The sequence below is a fragment of the Protopterus annectens genome, chromosome 8.part1, assembly GCF_019279795.1.
Source record: "Protopterus annectens isolate FY-2018-M chromosome 8.part1, PAN1.0, whole genome shotgun sequence".
NCBI lineage: Eukaryota > Metazoa > Chordata > Ceratodontiformes > Protopteridae > Protopterus > Protopterus annectens.
In genome coordinates, this window is record NC_056742.1 from 260,838,265 (window position 1) to 260,861,514 (window position 23,250).

The following is a 23,250-nucleotide window of genomic DNA, read 5'->3' on the forward strand; positions in this document are numbered from 1 at the left end:
AGAACAAAACTGGGTTGGCTTACATAGCTAGGTTTATAAAGACCCTGATATATACATATATACCTACCTACCTACATACATACATACAAATATTTCAAACACAGGCATTAATACCCCTCTAGCCTGCCAATATGCCAGAACAGTTGTTCCCATAATAAGTGCCCAGGCTGTTCTTAAAAATATCTAAATTAGTGCTTGCTTTAATTTAATTTGATAGTTTATGCCATGCATCAGCTGATCTCTCAGAGAACCAATTAATATACTTCTCATTCATATAGAATCTTTTTTTTCTAATTTCTCCAAATCTTTTGGGTTTCTAATACCATGACGGGAATGGACCCCATTCCTAAGTCAAAGTATGATTAAAGTTCATTATATTAGTATTGCTTCAATCTTTGATGTCAGCTAAAATTGCTATTTGCAGCACCCGCAATGTGCCCAGTAATGACTCCTTCTGCAATTCGTATGGGGTACATGGATTGGTAACATATCTAAATATGATTGTAAATTCTTATTTATAACACCTGTTGCTTCTACTACTATTAGAACTGTCTGGGTATCTTTCTTCCACATTGCTCTTGTTTCTGCCTGCAGATCCTGGTATTTTATGACATTGTGTCTCTCTCTGTACACAAGACACAATAGTCACTGGATGTGGCGATTTCAATGATCAATGCTACTTTTGTCTTATATTCTTGGACCACTATATCCGGTTTTCTAGCATCTGTCTTTTGAACTGTTGGTAATGGTTGATCCCTTGTGATACAAACTTCATCATTTTCTATGATGCTTCATGGTTCATGTTTCCAGTGTTTTTCAGCACTTCAGTACTATAATGTTTGCACAATCCCCAGTGCAACAGTCTTGCCACATGATTATGCCTTTCAGTATACAGTCCTTCTGCCATTAGTGTGTCGCAGCCAGTAACAAGGTGTGTGACTGTTTCCAATCAGTTTTACAAAACCTGCATTTGTCTGTTTCTCCCACAGGTTCACTGGAATTTGTAAACCAGCATGTACATAGCCCACTATCTTGGGCTTCCAATATTAACCTTTCATTTCTTGGTTTGAATTTGCCTTTCCTTAACCATTCCTGCATTTGTTCTTGATCAACATGGAGCTCTTACAGAAGTTTTCTATACTTGCAACTATATTTATGTTTTTTTCCACATTTCTTGCCTTCTCATCTGGTCCTTCACTTATATTCTTTCTTTTGTTTTTTTTTTTGGCACATTCAGTTGCTGCCTGGTTTTTATTTACTTCTGGTTTGATTTCAATTCCTGCTTGACGTTGATATGCTTCTACTAACTTAAGCAGAGAAGTCATCTTAGATTTATTCTCTTCATGTTTCAAAACTTTTACTACATTTGAATCTTGTGACGTCAGTAGATATGTGTGGAGTCCCATAACTGCAGATCTATACATGTAATCAATTTCATGGAGGCCCATCCCTCCTTCAGAACGGGGAATATATAATCTTGGTATAAAGTGATTTTTATAAATCATTTGGTGAGCATGAAGCATCCTTCTTGTTTTAATATCTAATCTAGCCAATACTTTTTGGGGCTAGTCAGTCAGTCCAAAACTGTACATTAGGACAGGAAGAGCAAATTGATTTATAGCTTGGATCTTGTTCCTAGATGTCAATGCTGTTCTCAGGATTAATTTAAGTCTTCTAAAGTATTCCTTACTGAGTTTTATTTGCATTTGTTTATGTTTTTTTACTGATCCTTCATTAATTCCCAAGTATTTATACACCCCCTGTTGCTCAAGTTCTTTTATATTACATTCTTGTCCCAAACTGTTGTTTTCCTGGTGCTGCAGTTTTCCTGCTTTAAAGGTTACTTTTGCACATTTATCAAGACCAAATGACATTCTAATATCATCTGAAAAAGTCTGAATCTTCCATATAGGTTGCCTGATGATTCTCTAGATACTTTTTGATAACCTCAAACATTCACAGAGGTAGTTGCCTCTAAATGCCCTCTATACCTGAATTAGGTCTCCTCTTCAATAATGTATATGGGACACTGTACAAGTTCATATATTTTAATCTTTCAACATAACTTAAATTTTCACATTAATGGATACCCTTGGTATATTTCTGCTGTACTCTTTCCACTTTACTCATGCTTGTTTTCTTATAAGGTTTCCATATTGTTATTCTATACTCAAGCTTGGGTCTAATGTAACTAACAAACAATGATTTAATCATTTCTGATTTCCTAGACTATATAAATCTTTTTATTCAATCTATAGTTCTATAATTATCATTAACCAATTGGTTGATATGATTAGAAAAACTCAAAGCTGTATCTACCCATATACCCAGGTCCTTACATGAGTCTACAGTTTCAATCACTGTCTACTGTATTAAATATTCACCTTTCAACTTGCATCTCCCAAATCTTATATGGTTAGTTTTTGATATATTTATCAACATATTATTCTCCAGTGCCCAAATGGTCAGTTTAGTCAAGATATTTTGAGATGTGCCCTGTTTGTAACACATGTAGTCAGTTTACCCAATTTTAAGTCATCTGCATGCAGACTGTAGAACACCTCAACAAGAATTTCACTTGTCCCATTTTTATATGATACCTGCCATGTCCTATTTGTAGACATGCAGCTATACATCTTATCAAGAGTACATTGATACCTAATTGTTTCAATTTATTGATCAGTTTTTATGTAAGACGCTATGAAATGCTGAAGTTAAATCCATATAAATTACATCACAGCACAATTTTTCATTCATAGCTGTTATTATATTGTTATAGAACATCATGTTACAGGTGGTAATAGAAATATTTTCAACATATGCATGCTGATATATGGTTTGAAGTCCCAACCTTTCCAGTTCTGACAATAACTTATCCAATATTACCGTCTCCAATATATTTTTCACAACATGAAAGTAGACTTAAGGGTCTTAAGACTCCCCTTTCCCTTAAAGACTGGATTAATAAGTGCATGTTTGCAGTCTTGAGGAACCTCACCATATTTATACAACCTAATAAATAATAGATATAATGGTACTGTAATTTCTTGCTGAGACGTTCTCAGGTTATTATTACTAATGCCATCACCACACTGTACTTTTTTGGATCCAATTTGCATAATTCTTTTTCAATATAATCTAATCTGATTTCAGTATCTGAGGTTACCTGGATGTCACTAGGACAATCTATCACCCTCTTTGTGGAGCAAAACTGCTTTGCATAAGATTTTATAAATATATCTATAATCTGTTGTGCCTGAGAATACATTTTACAATATTCACACAGCTTACCGATTTGTATGTCTTTACTCCTTCCACTTCTTATGTATCTATAAAATTATATCCTAATATCTTTATATAAATTTTCTTCCAAATTTTTCTTGAGCATGTCTCACACACTGCTTAATTTGTTTGTCCAGCTTGTTAATTTCAGTTTTTCCATTTCTTATATTTTTTGTCTCTCACCTTAACTATCTTGTTCTTATGGAAATATATCTTCCTGATGCTGTGTGCTTAGATTCTGATGTTAAACATTATTTTTTTATTTTTTGCATTAAAACAGTTTCTCTTTCAAAACTTTCCACATTCCCTCAGCAGTTTTTCCACCAAATGCATCACTCCACTTAGTTTTACATAGTGACTGTTTTGCTTTCAGTTATTAAACTTCTATGCATTGGTTTAGATTTCAGTTTAGCAGAATTATCTAGCAACAAATTAACCTTAATAACCAGATGATCACTGTAAATCACTGCAACCATGGCAAAACTTGACTTGAAGTTACAGTAATTTCCTTAGGAGCATAAACAATGTCTAATATATTCCGTTCCCTGGTAGGTATTTTTACAATCTGAAGCAGATGCTGTTCCTGAACATACTCTGAATAATCTCCTTACTAATGTTGTTGATTAAATATTATTCCAGTCTGTTTCTGCTACGTTTAAGTCTCCAGCCACTATTATTCTTCCCTCCTGTGTTTCATGCAAGAAATGTATGAATTCCTCTGAGTCATTAGCACTTGACTTTGGTGGTCTATACACTCCAACAATTGTTATATGTTCCAGGAATGTCTTTATTGTCAGTGGTGGTGCTGCGGTAGCGTTGTCGCCTCACAGTAAGACGCTGTTCGGTTCGATTCTCAGCTAGAGCGTCTTCTGCGTAGAAACATGCGTGAATGGGCGTACCTTTGTTGAAGGTTGTGTGTCAGGGTTAGTAACTCGGCACATAAAAATCAACTACCAATCATTAGCGGACCGGAGTTCTGCTGTGGCGACCCCTAACTGGGAAAAGCCGAAAGACAGAACAACAACAACACATTCTATGTTAAAGTTATTATTGAACATGTAATAATCACAGGTCTCATAACTATCTTTAATCCCTATCACAACACCACCACCTAATTTTTGTTGGAATGTCTGTTACAGTTAAAGCATGGTTTCCAGACATTATTCTTTAATCATGTTTCACAAACAATAATAACAGCAATCTTGTGCAAACATAGCACATTTTCCAATAAAAAGTTTATTTTTAATGCTTAGAGCATTAACAACTATCAGAGATGCATCAAATGTTACTGTCTATGAACTGTTAAATTTTCGAGCTGGCAAAAATCCTGCCTTGTGTTTGTCAAATATTGCAAAATATTTGGGGCTACAATTCAACTCCTTCATCTTGACAAGTACATGCCATCCTATCTGAACATGTATGCCCAAAATTAAGCAAGGATGCTCTATATTTTTTTCATATATCCATTTACCCTATTTTTTTTTCATTCACTATAACGCAAGTCTCCTTTCTATATGTGATTTGTGAAAAGCAAGCTATTCTATCTAAGAGTGCTATAAGTTCCCTACTAACAGTCATAGAATCCTTTGGGTGAGATCATTTGTACCGACATGAATTAAAACAGATCTGTACTTTCTTACATTAAGGTGTTCTAAGGCCTGTCTCACATTCTCCTGTTTTGCTCCTGGCAAGCATAACACTGTTCGATGTTCATTATCTTCTCTGCAAATGTAAGTTATCAGATCTTCTAATAACTGAATCTCCAAATACAAAATATCTTTTCTGACCAGATCTTTAGACTTTTCAACTTCTAATTCAGAAGTCATTTGCCTCGTATGAACCTATGAATCTATAAGAAAACATTCTTTGAACTGTGTTTCAATGATCACAAAGTAATGAATGTGCATTTTTTGCAATGGGATTTTTCACTGCTTTCAGAAAGAAAAAGTATTGGCTTTGATGGAAAAAGACAGACATTTCCCTTTCTTTATTATATAAAAGATGAAGGTGCTTTTACTTCCATGGCCCCATAGCATTTAACAATACTGCTCACACAAGGAATGGTTGCCCCTCTTTATCTTTACATAACATTGTAAGACTTAGGCACTTTCCAAATGTCTAGGAACCTGATGGGTTTTGTACTTTCATTGCAGTTCTCCTGCCAGCTTCATGCAAGCATTGCATGGAAAATAGGGTGTAAGTTGCACATTCCTGTGGGAATTGAATTGTGTGTGTCTTGCAGAGCTATACAGATGTCATGTACTTAGAACAGAACAGAGCTTTTTAGCCTCTGCCAGGTGTGTGTACTGCTGTGAACATCTTTCCTCACTGTCCTACAGGATCAGAGTGTTAGCGATAAGCAGCTTCGCACTCTCCCTGTCTGCCAGCCTTCTGCCATCAAGGGTTGTAATTGAACATAAGTCACTAGAGTTATAGTTGGAAACAAATCTCCTACACCAGTGGATCAGCAAAGTATTACTCTTCCTTCATATAGTGACCTGTAGCATTTAGGTGTGGTTAACAGGCACAGTCACTCGTGCTTCTGCTGTGGTGGAAGTAAACATTATTGTCACAAGTGCTATAAGGCCAAGTCAGGTTGCGTCTCTGCAGCTGGGTTGCTGTATTTCAGCAAACTGAATTTGACAATTTATTTTTTAATAACATATAGTCTATTATTTTGTGATACTATGAACTCTCGCTAGTGTGTGTGTGTGTGTGTGTGTGTGTGTGTGTGTGTGTGTGTGTGTGTGTGTGTGTGTGTGTGTGTGTGTGTGTGTTTATGGTTTTCTATCTTTGTGTATGCCTCTGAGTTTTTGCATTATGTACATAGTACTAGACTTTAGTTTTAAAGACAGGAGGAGATGACAGTTATTATACTGCTCTCAGCTGATATCATATGCACACATGTTATAAGTAAATACTTTAAATCTTTGGCTATCAAACAGTTGCATGACATTTGTGTATAAATGTATTCATTGATGTTTGCTTAAGTAAATACCATAGTGTTGGTACAAAAACTAGTGCAGCAATCTGAAGGCCATAACACACTACTAATACAGTGCGGATTGTTATAATTTCATTCCTACAATTCAGAAAGCCTTTTGTTCCTCCAGCCATCGATCAAATACTGTTGAATTGCATCTGACTCATACAGTAAGTCCATGAAAGTTTATTAGGCAAGTAGGGTTTTTGGTATCACACACACACACACACACACACACACACACACACACACACACACACACCCCTATGGAGCATTTAAAATCACAATTCTGCATACTGCACTTATTTCAGATATTTGAGAAAACCAGAGTAGCATGCGAAAACCCACACTAACATAGGGCAGTCATACAGACTCTACATAGGAGGGAACCCAGTCAATTACTCACTCCTTTATAAAATAATCCACTTCATTCTATATTATGTTGACATAAGTATGCTTTTGCTCACCTTGTGCAATAAGTATTAATAGTCTAAACTGGTCTTTCACCAACATCACTTGTGCAATAAGTATTAATAGTCTGAACTGCTCTTTCACTGACACTGCTTGTGCAATAAGTATTTATAGTCTAAACTATTCTTCCACTGACACCACTTGTGCAATAAGCATTAATAGTCTGAATTGTTATTTCACTGACTAATGGACAGAGAGAATTGAATAATTGTTTTATATGTCATCTGACTATCAAGACAAAATGTTGTTATTCTGTCATTGGCTAAGGACTTGGAGTGATGAGCAGGAGATTTAATGTTTGTCAGCCTTGACTGAGAGGTGCAACCAATCAGAATGCTTTCATCCCTCTCCCCAGGGAGTACAAGTATGAAACTGGAAATTTCCATTTCCATAATTTCTTTTTATGTTTTTTCAAATTGTAAAACAAAAATCAAACTGAGATTTTTGTAAAATACAAAAAAAATCAGGCAAAGGTGTCTGAACTCAGTGCCAGAGGTCCTGATAAAAAATGGTTAATTTAGAAGCTTCATTGTATTTAACTATTTAAATTTATTGAAAACACCACAAGAGTGCCCTTAATTCAACCAAAAACCATGCACAAAATGAAGACTTAAACTACCACGGACTTTCCCTCTACGATATTTAACATCAACAGAATCAATTGCAAGGCATAAAACACAATAAAGAGAATTTATTAAGCACTTTCATCCTTCTTCAGAATAAAAATACATCACAGAAATCAATTTAAATAATGCAACAAATAGAAAAAATAGAAATGTTTTCAGATGCATTATTAGGGTTTTTTTCTAACTATTGCATACAGGTGTTCATAAATCCTCTAAATAAAATGACATAAAGGACATAGTAAAAAAGAACTGGGTAATCTTTAAGACCACACCAGAGTTAGTGGAGATTTTAGGGGAGACACCACATTTTGTTCATAAGAAGGGGAAGAACTTCAAATTTCTTTTTGAACATTTGTGATCAAGTATGCAGTTGCAGCTTAAGGGTACCGTTAAATGTGGGAGCTGTGAACAGTGTCCCTATATCTGGGAAACGTTTAGTATTTCTATATCAAAATTCCCTTTGAAATTGTGTTGAAAAATGGTAATTGTAATACCAAAGGAATTGTCTATATTGCCATTTGCACAACATGTAACTTTTTATATTAGGAAAATAGAATGAACATTAAAAAAGAGGATTTATGAACACTTGTATGCAATAGTTAGAAAAACCTAATAATACACTTTATAAGCATAGAGCTATTTGTCAAGGTTCTGCTAAGTTTAAATTTGGTATTTTAGAAATTATTCCAAAAAACCCTAGGGGGGGCTGTTGGGAACTCAAAATAGAAATTAAGGAGTTGTAGTGGCAACTTAGGTTAAATGCCACTAACCCACCAGGACTTAATGAAAATATTTCTATTTCACTTTGTTAAAACTAAAGGCTCAAGAACTATAATTAGGGTTTTAAGTTGAGTCTTACTTTTAAAAGTGTTTAGTATTTGTTATAATTTATGTTAGAAGTTTTATATAAATGTTTCATTAGAGTTTTTAGGTAAGAGTTTGTGTTTTGTGAAATCATTTGTATTTAAGTGAAATGAGATATGTTTAATTAAATGATTGAGGTGGTGGATTTATTTGTTGCATTATTTAAATTGATTTCTTTGATGTATTTTTATTCTGAAGAAATCTCTGCATTTAGAGGGATGAAAGCACTTAATAAATTCTCTTTATTGTGTTTTATGCCATGTAAGTGATTCTGTTGATCTTAAATATCATAAAAGTGCATACAGGGAATGTCCATGGTAGTAGTTTAAGTCTTTATTTAAATTTATTGGACATCCTACTGTATTCCATAGTGCCCACCCCCTTTCAATCTACCTTGCTATTTTAAAAATAGTGGCTCTCCACGAAAACTTAACTTTTTAGACAGCTAAAAGTTAAGTTACTCACGTTCATATCTAACTGTTAGTGCACACTGCAGTGTTTAGGATAAACCATTTTTTCATCTTACTTTTAAGCATCTATTGCAAGACCACCATTTATTGGAGAACCCACATTCTGCCTCTCAGTAGTCATCTTGGGATTAGTGCTTCTGTTTTCTCCTGGTGAGAGAAGGAGTGCAGGTACATTATTTCCTGGAGACTGCTGATCACCAGAAAGCCTAATAACTGCTTTATGTGACAGCTTGGAATTTGTGCTTATGTGCTGATCCTGGTGAGAGAAGGAGCAGAGTGCATTGATTTCTGACTGTTTCTGGTTGGAGAGTGAGTGTCTGTGCTTAACGCACCTGACTGGTCTGGTTGCTATTTGAGGCATCTACCAGAGAAAGGCTGCAAGCCTACAGATCATTGCATCATCTAGGACAAGACTGTAGATCATAAACAGGCTGTGACCTACTTTTCTTCTTGAGATTGGTGCTAACATTTTGCTTCTGGTGAGAGAAGAAGCAAATGAGTATTATATCCCAACAGAGTGAAGCTGTGCTGAGACCAGCATTAGTAGTAGCCAGGCAGTAGCCATTCATGTGACTCCCCTCTTTTTATCATTCTTCACAAGCAGATTATTTGTTTTCAGTAAGTACTGCTTGATTTGTTTCTAACTCCAGAATATCTGCCTAAATACTTCATACTTAAATTTTCTAGGTCTATGTATTAGTTTCCCCTCAAGTGTTTGGCAATGCTTTGTACAGACTCAGACACCTTGAGTGAGATTTTTTCCAGTAAAAGCACAATAGATATTTCTACAATACCTAGTTGCATACAGGACAACTAGTTTGCAGTGCAAGCACTGTCCACATAGTTACAAACCGGATACTCCTGACAGTGATTGATATTCTTACTCCAACTGTCTAATCAATAAAAAAGGGTCCGTTGCCATAGATACGAACTATCCTACTGTCTCCGTTATTGGCTTGGTGGATATGGGCATACTGAGGCAATGTAGAAATTGCCTCATGTTTACTGACAACCAGTTAATTCTCAAACAAACTGATATGGTATGTGAAAGATGTATTTACACAATATCACTGGAGGCAAAGCTCTCACATAGAAGTACTCCTAATGTCAATAAGGTTGTCCGTAGTACACATGCTGCACCCATCACGCAAAATTCAAAGCAGACATATATACCCACATATGCTGAGGCAATTACACGGAACCTTCCTAAACCACAAAGACCTCCTAGATGAAGTACACATAATAAATATCCTCAGCCACCCCAAATGCATTCTTTCAAAACACCGACATCAACACATAGAGCTGCATCTCATGGAACCTCTATCTCTAAGCCCATAAGGCAAGTCACCACACAGTCAAACATTCTAGTCATTGGAGACTCCATCATCAGATACACTGATGTCCTTCTCACCAGGCTGAGTAAGGAGAAAGTTACAGTCAGTTGCTTATCAGGGGCTAGGATTTGTCACATTACGCATACACTCAGGTCATCGGACCACAATTGCCAATATGACTCAGTCAAAGTCCATGTGGGAGTAAATGACCTGAGACATACCTCCCTAGACTATATGAAGAGAGACATCATGGAGCTCTCAGAATATGTGTCTCAGGCTGGTATGAGCCTAGCAAAGAACAGCATTTTACCTTCTCCAAGGATGATGCCACAATAAAAACAAAAGATGATTGACTTTAATAATTGGCTTGGTTTCTGGTGTCATTCTAATGGGTTGCAATATTTGTCAGCATGGAAGGAGATGGTCAAAAGACTGCACTGCTTTGCCAGGGATGGTCTGCACCTCTCCCCTCTAGGCTTTCGAATATTAGCTAAAGCATTTTCTTCCCCCATAGGGCCTTTTTAGGCAGTGCCAACCTGAATGTACTTCCGACATAGCAAATCACTATTACTGCTCAATACTAGGAGTCTAAACAAAAAACTCCACTCCCTAGAAGCTCTCTTTACCCTAGAGAATGCTGACGTCTGTGCAGTCACTGAGACATGGTTTAAAGCCACAGAGAGCACACCAACAATGTAAGGTTTTAATCCTTTCCACACATTTAGGCCAGCTACTTCATAGGCAAAAACTAAAGGTGGAGGTGCCTCTGTTTACATCAAAAATAAATATACTTCAAGGCTGGTCAAACAGAACAATGCACTTGAGCTGATCCATGTTCAAATCACCATAGGTAAAATCCAGTGCCACTTCTTTGCAAGCTAAAAGTTCCACTCTATGACCTAGGAAACCCATGCCATGTATTTAAATTTATTAGCAACACTAACCATCCAACCCAGTACCATATTCATGGGTGACTTTAATTGCTCCACTATTAACTGTGAATCCTATATGGCACCAAACATACATGCACAGAGATTCCTGGATTTTGTAAACACACACTCTCTGGACCAGATAGTCAATACACCAACCAGGGGTACAACCATACTGGATCTGGTCCTCGCGAATATGGGAGACTGCTGCACATCCCCTACTGTAATGTCTTCCCTGGTAAGGTCAGATTCAAAATGGTCTCCTTTGAAGTAAAAATAAACCTTGGACTCCCAGCTAAACCTGGAGTATTCAGGAACTATTTTAAGATTAACCTCCTGCTATTAAGTAAGAACCTGGCAAAATTTCAAGCCCCATAAACTCTGAGAACACTTCTGCCTACGAACTATTTTAAGATTAACCTCCTGCTATTAAGTAAGAACCTGGCAAAATTTCAAGCCCCATAAACTCTGAGAACACTTCTGCCTATGCAGACCTGTTCACAAGAAACCCTGTACAAGCATGTTAACAGCTGCATAGAGGCAGCTGTACCCACCATGAAGAAGTACAGAACTAACTGAAAAAAACAAGCCACCCTGATAGAATCACAAAATCAGTCAGCTGTATAACAGGAGGAAGAAAATCATAGCAAAAATTAGGAGGTGCAGCACCCAGCAGGATAAAAGCACTCTGATCAAACTAAACAAACAACTCAGAGGACAAATAAAGTCAAACAATGCCAAATTTGAGGTAAGTTTGGCCTACCAGGCCAAGGACAATCACAAAGCATTCTTTAGCCATGTCTGCAACATCAAAGGCAATACACAATTGTGTGCAGAGCTCATTGTAAATGGAGCCACCTCTCTCCCCCTCAACCTTCCCTCAGGAAATATCATCAAATATAACTCCCCCTACTTTCACTAGGGAACAGGTCCTTAATGCTTTCTCTAAGACCAGGAACACTGCATCAGTGGGCTCAGACAATATCCCAAGATGCCTTCTAAATAGCATGAAACATAACCTATCAGGCCTCTGGAATTACTGTTTAACTGTAACCTCCAAACAGGCTTCGTGCCTCATGAATGGAAAAAGGCAACAATCATCCCTCTGCAGAAAGGTAGGCCATCTACAGAACCTGGAAACTACAGACCTATAAGTCTCACTAGTCTTGTATGTACAGCCATGGAAAGAATTATCATGGAGATGATCAATACAGATATAGCAAACCTCCAGACACTGGTCCCAACCCAGTTTGGTTTTGTCAAGGGCAGATCATGCCTACTCAACCTGGTGGATGTCTTCGAGAAGGTCACCAAAGCAATGGATGAAGGCAAAGTCATTCACACTGCCTACCTTGACCTGGCCAAGGCATTTGACACAATATTCCACTCGAGTATTATTGACAAACTCAAGAAGTTAGTTACAAACCCGTAAGTCACCTAGTGGATAGCCAACTGCTCACATACAAGACCCAGGAAGTTAGAATTAGGGAGTCCACCTCTACAAAGAGGCCAGTCACAAGTGGAGTCCCTCAAGGATCAGTCCTTGGATGACTCCTTTTTGGCATTTACTTCTCAGAAGTCAAGGCTAATGTCAGTGGTCTCTGGCTGACTAAATTTGCAGATAATTACAAATTAGGAGCTGTCATTGAATCTCACACTGACACAAATGTTCTCCAGGAGGGCTGACACAGACAAACAACTGGAGGTAGAGCCATGGACTGAAACTAAATGCCAAGAAATGCATAATAGTATCCTTTGGGAAATCATCCATCCTTGGTAACTATCATATTGACAACACACCCCTTAGAGCTGACACAGTAGTTAGGGACTTAGGGACACACATAGATAGTAATCTAGCCTTTTATTATCACATGTCTACAGTGGTGAGGAAATCATTCTGTGTTGCGCAACGTATAAACAAAGGTATGACATCTAAGTCCAAGGAAGTCATTCTTCCACTGTATTTGGCATTCATCAAACCTATCATTGAATACAATGCCCCCTTCGGTATGTACCTAACCAGGCGTATCCAGCAAATGGAATGTCCACAGAGGTTCCTCACTAAAAGAATATAGGGTGTAAGTAATATGTCCTATGCAGACTGCCTCAAGGCCCTATTCCTGTATTCTGTCTCCTACAAGCTTTTGAGAGGAGCTCTATGCATGGCATACAGGGCATTGTCAGACCCCACTCTGATGGACCTCCTGCATATCCACAAAACAAACAGCACCAGAATTACCCATTTTAAAGAGTTAAACCTTGCCTGCTGGAGAGATGGGTATGTATCCCAGAGACTACCCTGTCTATGGAACAGGCTCCCCATCCCTGCAAAGCAAAGTACCTCCGTAACCCAATTCAAGTGCAACTTGGACAATTGGATGGGAAACCAGAAATTAATCCCTGGTTTGACACCTAAGTCTTCAATGGATAGAGCTAACCTGTAAATGGTTCATCTCCCAGGCCCATGCTTACGCTTATCAAGGGTATCAGAACTTGTCAGAGATTTGGGATGCATGGTTAGGTTTAAAAAGGCCCTTATGGTTGTTAGTTTAGTAAATACCTATGAACCTACATATTGATACCTACAATGTTACTTTAACTGAGTTTGAAGACCTACACTGCATATCACAGTGCACATAAAAGACTGAAGCCAATAATGCATAGGAGACACAACTGCTTACACGCTAATTAATATAAATTGTATTGAATAAATATTTTAAAACTTTATCACATCATCTATGTCCCTTGAAGGGTATGAAGATTTCCTGAATAAACTCCAGGATGTAAAAATCTGTGAAACTACAATGGTCAGGTGCAGGGAGTTAGCTGCCCAAATACTGACTGGGATCCATTGACAAGTGCTGTGTTGGTACACTGTGCTAATTTTCAACTAAGTCATTGCAAGAAGAACCACACAGCAAATTAAACATGTATTAGGCAGTGAATGGCACTTGCAATCAGATTAAAGGACCACATAAGTAAAGAGAAGTGCAGTGCTAATTTGTTTATTTATTTATTGCCTTCTTTTTTTTTTTTTTTTTACTAGGATGGTTTGACTAGGCACTCTGACCATATTCAGCAGAGACCAGGAGAGAAAAGCTCTAAAAAAGTTACAAAAATTACAAAAAAAAAAAAAATTACAGCGAAAAAAGAATTTCAGTTTCTTAACACTAGAAATGGGGTTTTAGAATCATGCAAGGGGAATACAGTCAAAACAGAAGTTAACACAATTTGATTTCTATGGGAGTGTTAACACAAGAATAAACAACCAAATGCCAAGACCCTGGAAGAAAACACAATGAAGCTTACGGACAGGATGACTTAGTCAAGTGTTGTATTGATTGATTTTAACAGTGTAATCCATAGAAATTCACAGGATAAAAATGCCAAGGATCAAAGCTTTTCAGCCATTTAAATAGTTTAATCCAAGCATTCGCTTCACAGAAAAACCACTGAAATCACACTAACTCTCCATATGCAAGTATGTTTTCATTTCAAAAACTTCCTCAGATGAGGGCTGGTAACTTTCAGTCTCTAGGAGTTAAAAATCATGGCACTGGCCCATCTAAAATCATATTTAGATGGGCCAGTGACATGATTTTTAACTCCTAAAGACTGAGAGTTACCAGCCCTCATCTGAGGAAGTTTTTGAAATGAAAACTTACTTGCATATGGAGCATTAGTGTGATTTCAGTGGTTTTTCTGTGAAGCGAATGCTTGGATTAAACTATTTAAACAGCTGAAAAGCTTTGTTCCTTGGCGTTTTTATCCTGTGAATTTCTGTGGATTACACTGTTAAAATCAATGAATACAATGCTTGATTAAGTCGTCCTGTCCATAAGCTTCATTGTGTTTTCTTCCAGGGTCTTGGCATTTGGATTTTTAGTTACTTCTTTGACCCGTTGGCAGTTGTTGGTGATTTACAAGAATAAACAAGTTACATTTACATATACAGCAATATAGAAATTTCATTATGTAGGAGTGATGAAAAGCAGTTTATAGTTATAAATATAGATAGGATTTATTTAGTAATGGGCAAGCAGTGCTAGGCAGCTCTGTGGCTGGAGCAATGCTACAGTAGAATGCATAGATGATGCAATATAGACCACAACAAAGGTAAGCTAGCATACCTGAGTCGGTGTGCACTCACATGTACAATGTAGGACCACTAAGCTGCCTTTTGTACTCATCTTCTACAAGAAGGTAGCATAGTTGCCACCAGGTAAACAATTATGAATGTGCACATCAAAGTGCTGAGCATTTTCATGACATAAATGGGAAGGAAATGGGACAGACAGATAGTAAAGTAGAAATGGAAAGAACAGCAAGCAGAGGAAAATACACTAAGGTAACCATAAGGTACAAAAGGTGGGTGGAGTGAAGGGTGTTTCTTTTCCAAAGAAATAGCCTCTATTTTAATATATAAAAATTGGGGTTTAGAGAAGATAGTGAGAAAATGCTGTAGATGGGATAGATGGAGAGGGTTAGGTAGTAAAGGCTGGCAGACACATACACTCACAGAATACAGACCCAGACATACAGGGGCAGTAGACACACAAAAGGTAAGGGCAGAGTGTATGGGCACAGATAAGCAGAGGTGGACAGGTGGTATTGAGGAGAATTAGACAACAAACAAGGAATGGGAGATGATATTCTGAGAAGCAGTCTTGCTGGCCACTGATAACCCAGCACCAGAGGCATTACCCAGCACAGGCCAAGGTGAGTGTGGCCACACCTCCTCTTCTTCCACAATTGGATCAGCAGAAGGATGATATAGTGGGATAATTATTACACATATCAGCAGCAGCAGCTGCACTCTCTTCCCATTTTTTTACATGGGTCAAGATGTCACTTCAGCTGATAAAGTCTCTTGGTTCATTGTTATGTACTACAAAAACAATCCCATTTGTGTAGTGGACTGACATAGGACATCAGACGCCTCCTTCACTCTCTTGCATATGAGACATCTAAGTTTGTTTAGTTCTCACTCTTTCACTCTCAGAAAACAAGATATGCACTCCTAAGTGTCCATGTCAAACAGACAATAATGCAGAAGGCTATGGTGGAAAAAATGCTTACAGTCCATGCATGTCTCTTTGAATCTGTTCACTGCCTTTGACTGATGAAACAGGTCAGGGTGGTGTTGCTTCAATTGTTTATACCAATACTGGCATGAGCCAATGTAATGGGTGATGCCAGTGGAATAACTCAATAGTCTGCCTAGCACACACCAAGTATCCACCTCCTGCAAAGAATAAGAATCAACTTACTGCCCCCAGCACATGCTCCTCACAGTCCCTCTGCAGGAAAAACAAGAAGATTTTTCACTCTATGTCGTACCACACTGTTTTCCTGCATTCCTCAGTACTTGAAGGAGTGATATCCATTCACTCAAATTCACCTGAGGAGCAAAAAGGATGCACATTTGTGTATCTCATGTTGCACAATATAGTGCTGCATTGAGGCACTGTTGTATGACTATATTGTCACACCATATTGTTAATAATTGATATAGTGCTGCATTGTGGTACTCTTGCATTACTTTCATATTTGGATAGCTCAATGTACTATGGCGGCAATTTAGTGGAACTAATTAGCTTTATTAGCTTAACTGCCACCTTAATTAATCCTTGTTGCTATGATATAAAGCATTAGCATCATTATGTGAAACATTGCTCATTAATGTACAGCTATGGAAAAGAGGAAGTTTCCTAAAGATTTTGTACACTTGTAGCATTACAGCATAAAGGAAGGGCTCCTGCCCAGTAAAGTACATCAACAAGAACAACAAGCCCTATGGTGGATGTTAGTCACAAGCATGTGATGTACAATTAACTGGGAACCCAGGACATTGGCATGACACTGTATTCCTTGTGGCTGTGCAACCATGTAGAATGGAAACTTTGTTTGTAGTTCTAAGGCCACTGTAGCCATGCCTAACCGTGACTATAGCATGTAGTTTGGGGAAGGCCGAGAATAGCATTAACTTCAGGTGATAAAAGGTGGATAAATAGGGGGGACTGTAGCCAGTGTCTACAGTTTAGAGGGTGGGTAGAGCTTGGGCATAGCAGAAACTGCAGCTGATAAACAATTACATAGATGGGAAGCTTTTGCCATAGTTATGAGTATCCCACAACATACCATAATAAATCCACCAATTGACATGTTTCACACACAGATGTATACATGCTGGTATGTACACCCAAGGGAGGAAATGCCTGGAAAAGTTCATCACCCATGGAAATGAAATGCTACTGCAGGCTCTATGCACACATAACATACACCTCATAGGCAAAGATGCCTCAGAGATGCAATATCAAGAATGGATTTGGCAGAGACTAGACTAGTGCAGGATGTGAATGCTATAGATGGCAGAAATACCTCTGTATAACAGGTTTAACAAAGGGTTACTGATATGGTATTCTATATAAAGGCAAAGGAATGTGATATTGTGCTAGAGAGGTCTACCACATTGGCCACCAACACTGAAATGGCTCATTGACACTGAAGAATTTTTGTCTTCCTTGCCGGACAAGTAAAGAGCGGTCCTTCACACCTAGGGGTTGTATGGATGTCTGAGCTGGGTTGGTAACAACCAGAGATGTGTCAGCTGAAGAAGCACCAGGTTAGTATTGTCCATTACAGTATAGTATGGCAAACTCCACTGGATCTGAAGGGAAGACTTGACCAAAGCCCACTGACATATCTTTATAGACACCTCTGGTCCGCAACTGCAGCAACCTATATTACAAGGTATATCTGTCAAGTATGCTATGGTTGTAATTTAGTTTGTAATAATATACATGTCACAGGTAATCATGGAGTGTATGTGTGTGGGTAGACAGTCATCATATTTGTTCTTCCTTTCACAGGTACCCCTGCTGTATGGCCTGACACAGCAGTACAATATAGTACTAACATTAGTAGGGCACCTGTGACTGACAATGATGGCAACCTGTAAGCAGCATGATCTGAAGACACAGTGGCACTGCCTGCAGTAATACAGGGGGTTGAGTCACCCACATTCACAATTACAGAGGCCCTTGTACATGTACAGGCTGAGCAACCATCTTCACCAGGGCATGACAGATGTCTTACCTGAGAGTCCTTCATGGGCTTTACTTGCTTCCTCTGTGCACATGGCATGTGAAATGCATACTGTTACTGAGGGGCACATACCCTCCATAGGGGATGAACATGGGAAGTTAGGCACTATCTTGACTCCCAAAGTATCCCTAATGTGGTGTTAACACTTGGTATTAAGCAGTGGATGTGCACATCAATGATCCAGGCATAAATTCTATTGCTTAGAAGAACAAAAGTCCAAAATATCAAATGCTGTAAACAGCGAAAATGCTGGACATCGATGTGTTTTTTCTGAGATCGCTGTACAGTGAAGATCGGGAAATTTGCCCTTTCGTTACAGTAGTGCGATCTCAGAGTTGGTATATATAATTAGCGGGGGGTGGGGTTTGATTTCCAGCATTTTCGCTGTTTACAGTGTTCGATTATATGAACTTTTGTTCATATAATGTAGACCCTAAATACATAGTTGGTCACTACCCACAGCATTGTAAAGATGGTTAGTTTCTTGCATGAATTTCATGACAATGTGCATCAAGTACACCATGATATGGAGTACAAGGTCAGGGAGAAAATGTTGTCCACATATATGTTGCCATGAGATATTTTTTAATCACCATCCAGTCTAACTCCAGAGGCCATGCCTTCCATGGCTGTGGGAGCATCCTGATGTAGAGAGGTTGACCACACAGACCATCCTAAGTCAGATTACACAGACTGCAGCTTTAACAGCATCACTGTCACTCCAAGTCATAGCAGGAATTCAGATTAAGAGCAACTGTAATCTTCTGACTGAGCATCTGGAACCCCTCCTCAGATTATACACATGCATTGACATAGCTTTACCCCTTCTCTGTCATCTGTGGGCACACAGCCTGCAGCCTCTGGCTGTGAGCAATGCCCTCTTCATGAACAACAAAGCTCAACAGAATTAACACATGATAAACTATCTGAGTGAACTTCACGTTCAGGTAGTTATTTCCCTGCCAACTTTAACATATCATTCAACTCATCACATTTTATAGAAAGTGCTATACCATATTTTACAGCATAACAAAGATTAGACCTGTAATATGATGCATTTAGAAATTTAAAGATTTGCAGACATGCATGGAATAAATGTGTGTGTGTGTGTGTATTTGTGTGTGGATGTGGGTTTGTGTATGTGTATTCAACCACATATGATTGACAAAGCAGCTGATTGACAGGTGTGCAAGACCACACAGTTCCTGGAGTTGATAAATTTGCCATTATGCAATGTTTGACAGATCCCAGAGTTAGTTCATATAATTATCAGGAGGTGTGGGTGGGTGCAAGGAAAGGATTGTTTGCCCCCTGCAAAAAAAAAAAAAAAAGCACATATGTACTGACATGTCAATGCTGGTGCTGACATTTTGACATCAACATTTTGCTGGTGGGCAACAGGTATTTTTGCTAAATCGAGTTCCCCTTTGGTCTAAATCTGTTGACAAAATTTAGTCAGCTACACAGATGGATAACAGGTGTGAGAGACTGCACATTTCTTGGGAATGGAAATTTGCCTTTTCCGTGAAATTCTGCAATCTCATAATTAGTATATCTAATTACCAGGGGGTGAGGGTGCAAGGAGGCTTCCCCCCTGCAAAACAATGTTTTACTGTTATTTTTAAACAGTGTTTTGCATGTGCCAAGAGTTCTTGCTCAGGGCATGCACAGTAGCATGTTCGTATTTGCAAAGTTAGCCCTTTGTGGTAGACTTTATAACTGTTGATCTTTGAGTCATTCGATGTTTATCAGTAGACCCATAAAATTATGAAAATGTTAAAATCACATACGTCAAATGATCAAACTTAAACATTTGAAACATAAATAGTTATAATAATAATAAAACAGAGAAAAAGCTTTCCTGTATCCCACACCCTCATGCTAATTATATATTCCAGTTATGAGACTGCACTACAGCGAGGAAAGAATAAATTCTCTGATCCCATTTGTTCCTAAATCCCACAAAACAAAAAGCCAGCAATTTGAATATCAGGTTTTCCGTCAGCTGTATTGTTTTTTACACAATTCAGTGTAAAAGCACATCAATGAAATGTAAGTGTCCCCTAAATATGAATGTACAGGTTATCACTGCACTGGTGATAAAGCGGCATTTGTTCCAAAATTTAATGATGTGATGCATTTCATTGCAATATGTTATATTATGCAAGCCAGTCGGTATATATAATTTAGAGGGATGTAGGGATATATGGAGGCTTATCTCCTTGAAAAAAGATTTCTTTGTGTTTTCCTATATTCTTCAGCTCACTGTTTTCAAGCTTTCATTTCAATAAACGGTGGCTGAAAAAGTGTGCTCATTGGCTTGTAGATAAATCCTATAGATATTTGTATTTGTTTGATAAGGATCCACATTTTACATGCTTATTTACTGAAGTATTTTGCAGAAATTACTCAAATTTGAGTTTGCAAGTAGCTGCTACTGTTCTCACATCAAGTTTATACATATTCTAAAGCTGTTACAATGTCTCAACTGCCTAACTGCATTCTTCTCTTGTTATATTGTTCCACCTGATTTCTTCTGGATGGAATGCAGACATGGTTGTGTACATTGCTACTAAACAACTAAAACAACTGCTTTATCAATTTCATTGATAGTGATTTATTTTGTATTAAAATTAAAAGTATCAAATAAATCATTAAAGTGAAGATTGCTACATTCCTTCCCATCTGTGTTGTGAAACTATTGCAGTTAGTTGTTACTTTACATTTTTTATTTAAATTGAGCACTGTCACAATACAACAGACACTATGTTATTTTCATTATGACAATGTGTGCCTTCTAATGCATGTCTTACTAATTCAATATTATGGAAATATGCATAGGAGTTTGCTATTGGTCCAGTGCATTACCACCACTAGATAAAGTAAAAGAATTACTGTAAGCTTGCATGTGTTGACAATCTGCTATAGTTTCGGTGTCAGAATCAGTGAGCTGTGACCATTGCATTTAAAATCTATACCTTTCCCCTTCTTTTAAGGCACATTTCCCAAATATCTTATTCATTTAACATGTCAGCTGACATTGACTGGAGCTGTGTTGCAGTAACAGTGCTTAAAGATATGAGTGAAATAAGAAATCATTAGGCAGTTGGGAAGTACAAATTAAGATGATAATCCTTAGGTGCATTCAAAACACTGTCTGAGAGATTCAAGAGCTGCTGTAAAATGTGACAGTCTACACAATGAGGTGGTTTGTGATTCATAGAGGTGTAATATATCACCAAGTACTGGGAGTGGCTATGGGTACACCGGTAGCCAATAGCTATGCAAATATAGTTCTGGCTAAATGGGAAGAACATACTGTGTTTGATTCTGGTAAAAATGACCATTGCAATAGTGATTTGATCTACTATACAATATAATATTGTTATGAAAAGGGACTAGGGAGGCTCTTGAGCTGTTTATTGAACATCTACAACATAGTACTGATTTCCTTAGTTTTTAAATGTATTGTTCAGCAGAAGAAATTACTTTTTTAGATGTCAAATTACTGAATAATGATGGTAGAATTCATATATCTATATACAGGAAAGAGGTACAGACAACCAGATATGTACCTAACTCCAGTATGCACCCTAATCATATTTATAAAGTTGTAGTTAAAAGTCAGTTTTTAAGAGCTAGCAAACTCAATACTACAGAAGAAGGGTTTGTAGCAGAGATTGATGCTATGATACAAGATTTTCTGGCAAGAGTCTATAATAGAGGCTTGCTAGCTGAGAATGCTGAATATGTTAAGTCTGAACGTCCGAGCACAGGTAAACCATATTTATTTAGAGAGGGCAATACAGGATGTAATGCCAGTTTTTCTAAGGTAGCTGAGTTTAATAAAATGGAATATGTGATGAAATATAATAGACACTCTAGACACATTGAATCCATAATCAAAAGGAACTGGACTATTTTAAGTTCTGATATGAATGTTAAGAAGATAGTGGGAAGCAGGCCCTACTTCGTTTATAAGAAAGAAAGGAATTTAAAACAACTTCTTTGCTTTAATGATCTCAGCAAGCAGGAAGAGGGACTTTGATTTAATAAGGGTATAGTCCCCTGGCATAATTACACTTTCTGTAAGCACATTAATATGGAAATAGAATTTACACACCCTCTTACACATGTTAAATTTATTTTTAAAGCTTTTGGTACATGTAATAGTGAAAATTTAGTATATTTAGCTAATTGTGAGAAATGTCATGTTTTTATATTGATAAAATCAATTGTAAATTTAAAGAAAGAATAGCATCACACTTATCTGAGATACGTAGAGGGGTTAAAATGAATGCACTTAGTAAACATATTTTAAAACATGGGAATGAACATGTATTTAAATTTAGAGTGCTACAGAGAGTGTTTAAGAATAAGAGGGGAGGAGACATAGTGAATATGACAGAGAGGGCAGAGTATAAGTGGATAAACGTTTTAGATCTGATGCCTACCCAGTGTTGAATAAAGTTAATAGTATTAAACCCAGTGGCGGCTGGTGACTTCAAATCACAGGGGGGCTGCAGGAGACGCTGAATGGGCGGGGTCAAAGGGAAGGGGTGTGGTCAACCATAAAGGGGAGGAGCTATGCACAAAACCACAAAAAAACTAACTTTAATTAAATACGCTGCCCTGGGTGGCAAACCATCATTATGAAAGTCCAATCAAGACAAAAATAAGTGTAGAAGAATAAAAATATTTCAATGCATTGGCTGCATGACAGCTTACTTAATATCTAGATGGAAACAAAAGGTTGTGAGGCATGAAAAAATAAATTACTTTTTAAATACATTACTGGAATGCCAGTCAAAATCAAGTATAAGAAAAACCAGAAGCACTCAACTCAAACTACTTCTCCTTGCACTGCAGTTCTAATTATAATATATTCAGCTTTATTAAAGTACCAAGCAACATGCTGAAAGTAGAAATCTATGTGATGCCCCCACTTGTAAAAATGTTTCTTATCCAAAAAAGACCTGCTGCCTGACAACGTTTCATGGGGAAAACATGATAAAAGTAAAAAAAGAAAAGCAAACAAGAAACAAGCTCAAGATACATTGCTTAAAGGATTACTGTACAGGTTATGGACCACACATGATTGGCATTCTGTTTAGTTTACGGGTAAAGCCTGTAGAGATGACTGGAAGTCTCCAACAAGTGTAATGAGCTTTTTAAAATAATGGA

At 37.6% G+C, this 23,250-nt stretch overlaps 1 protein-coding gene across 1 annotated transcript in view; it reads left to right on the plus strand.

Annotated features, from left to right (window-relative positions):
• Positions 1-23,250, plus strand: part of DPEP1 (dipeptidase 1) — a 250,577-nt gene that overhangs the window by 12,685 nt on the left and 214,642 nt on the right. The window contains exon 2 of the mRNA XM_044081592.1: positions 17,832-17,916. Within this exon, the coding sequence (XP_043937527.1) occupies positions 17,832-17,916 (85 nt within the window). The remainder of the gene's footprint in view (positions 1-17,831; positions 17,917-23,250) is intronic.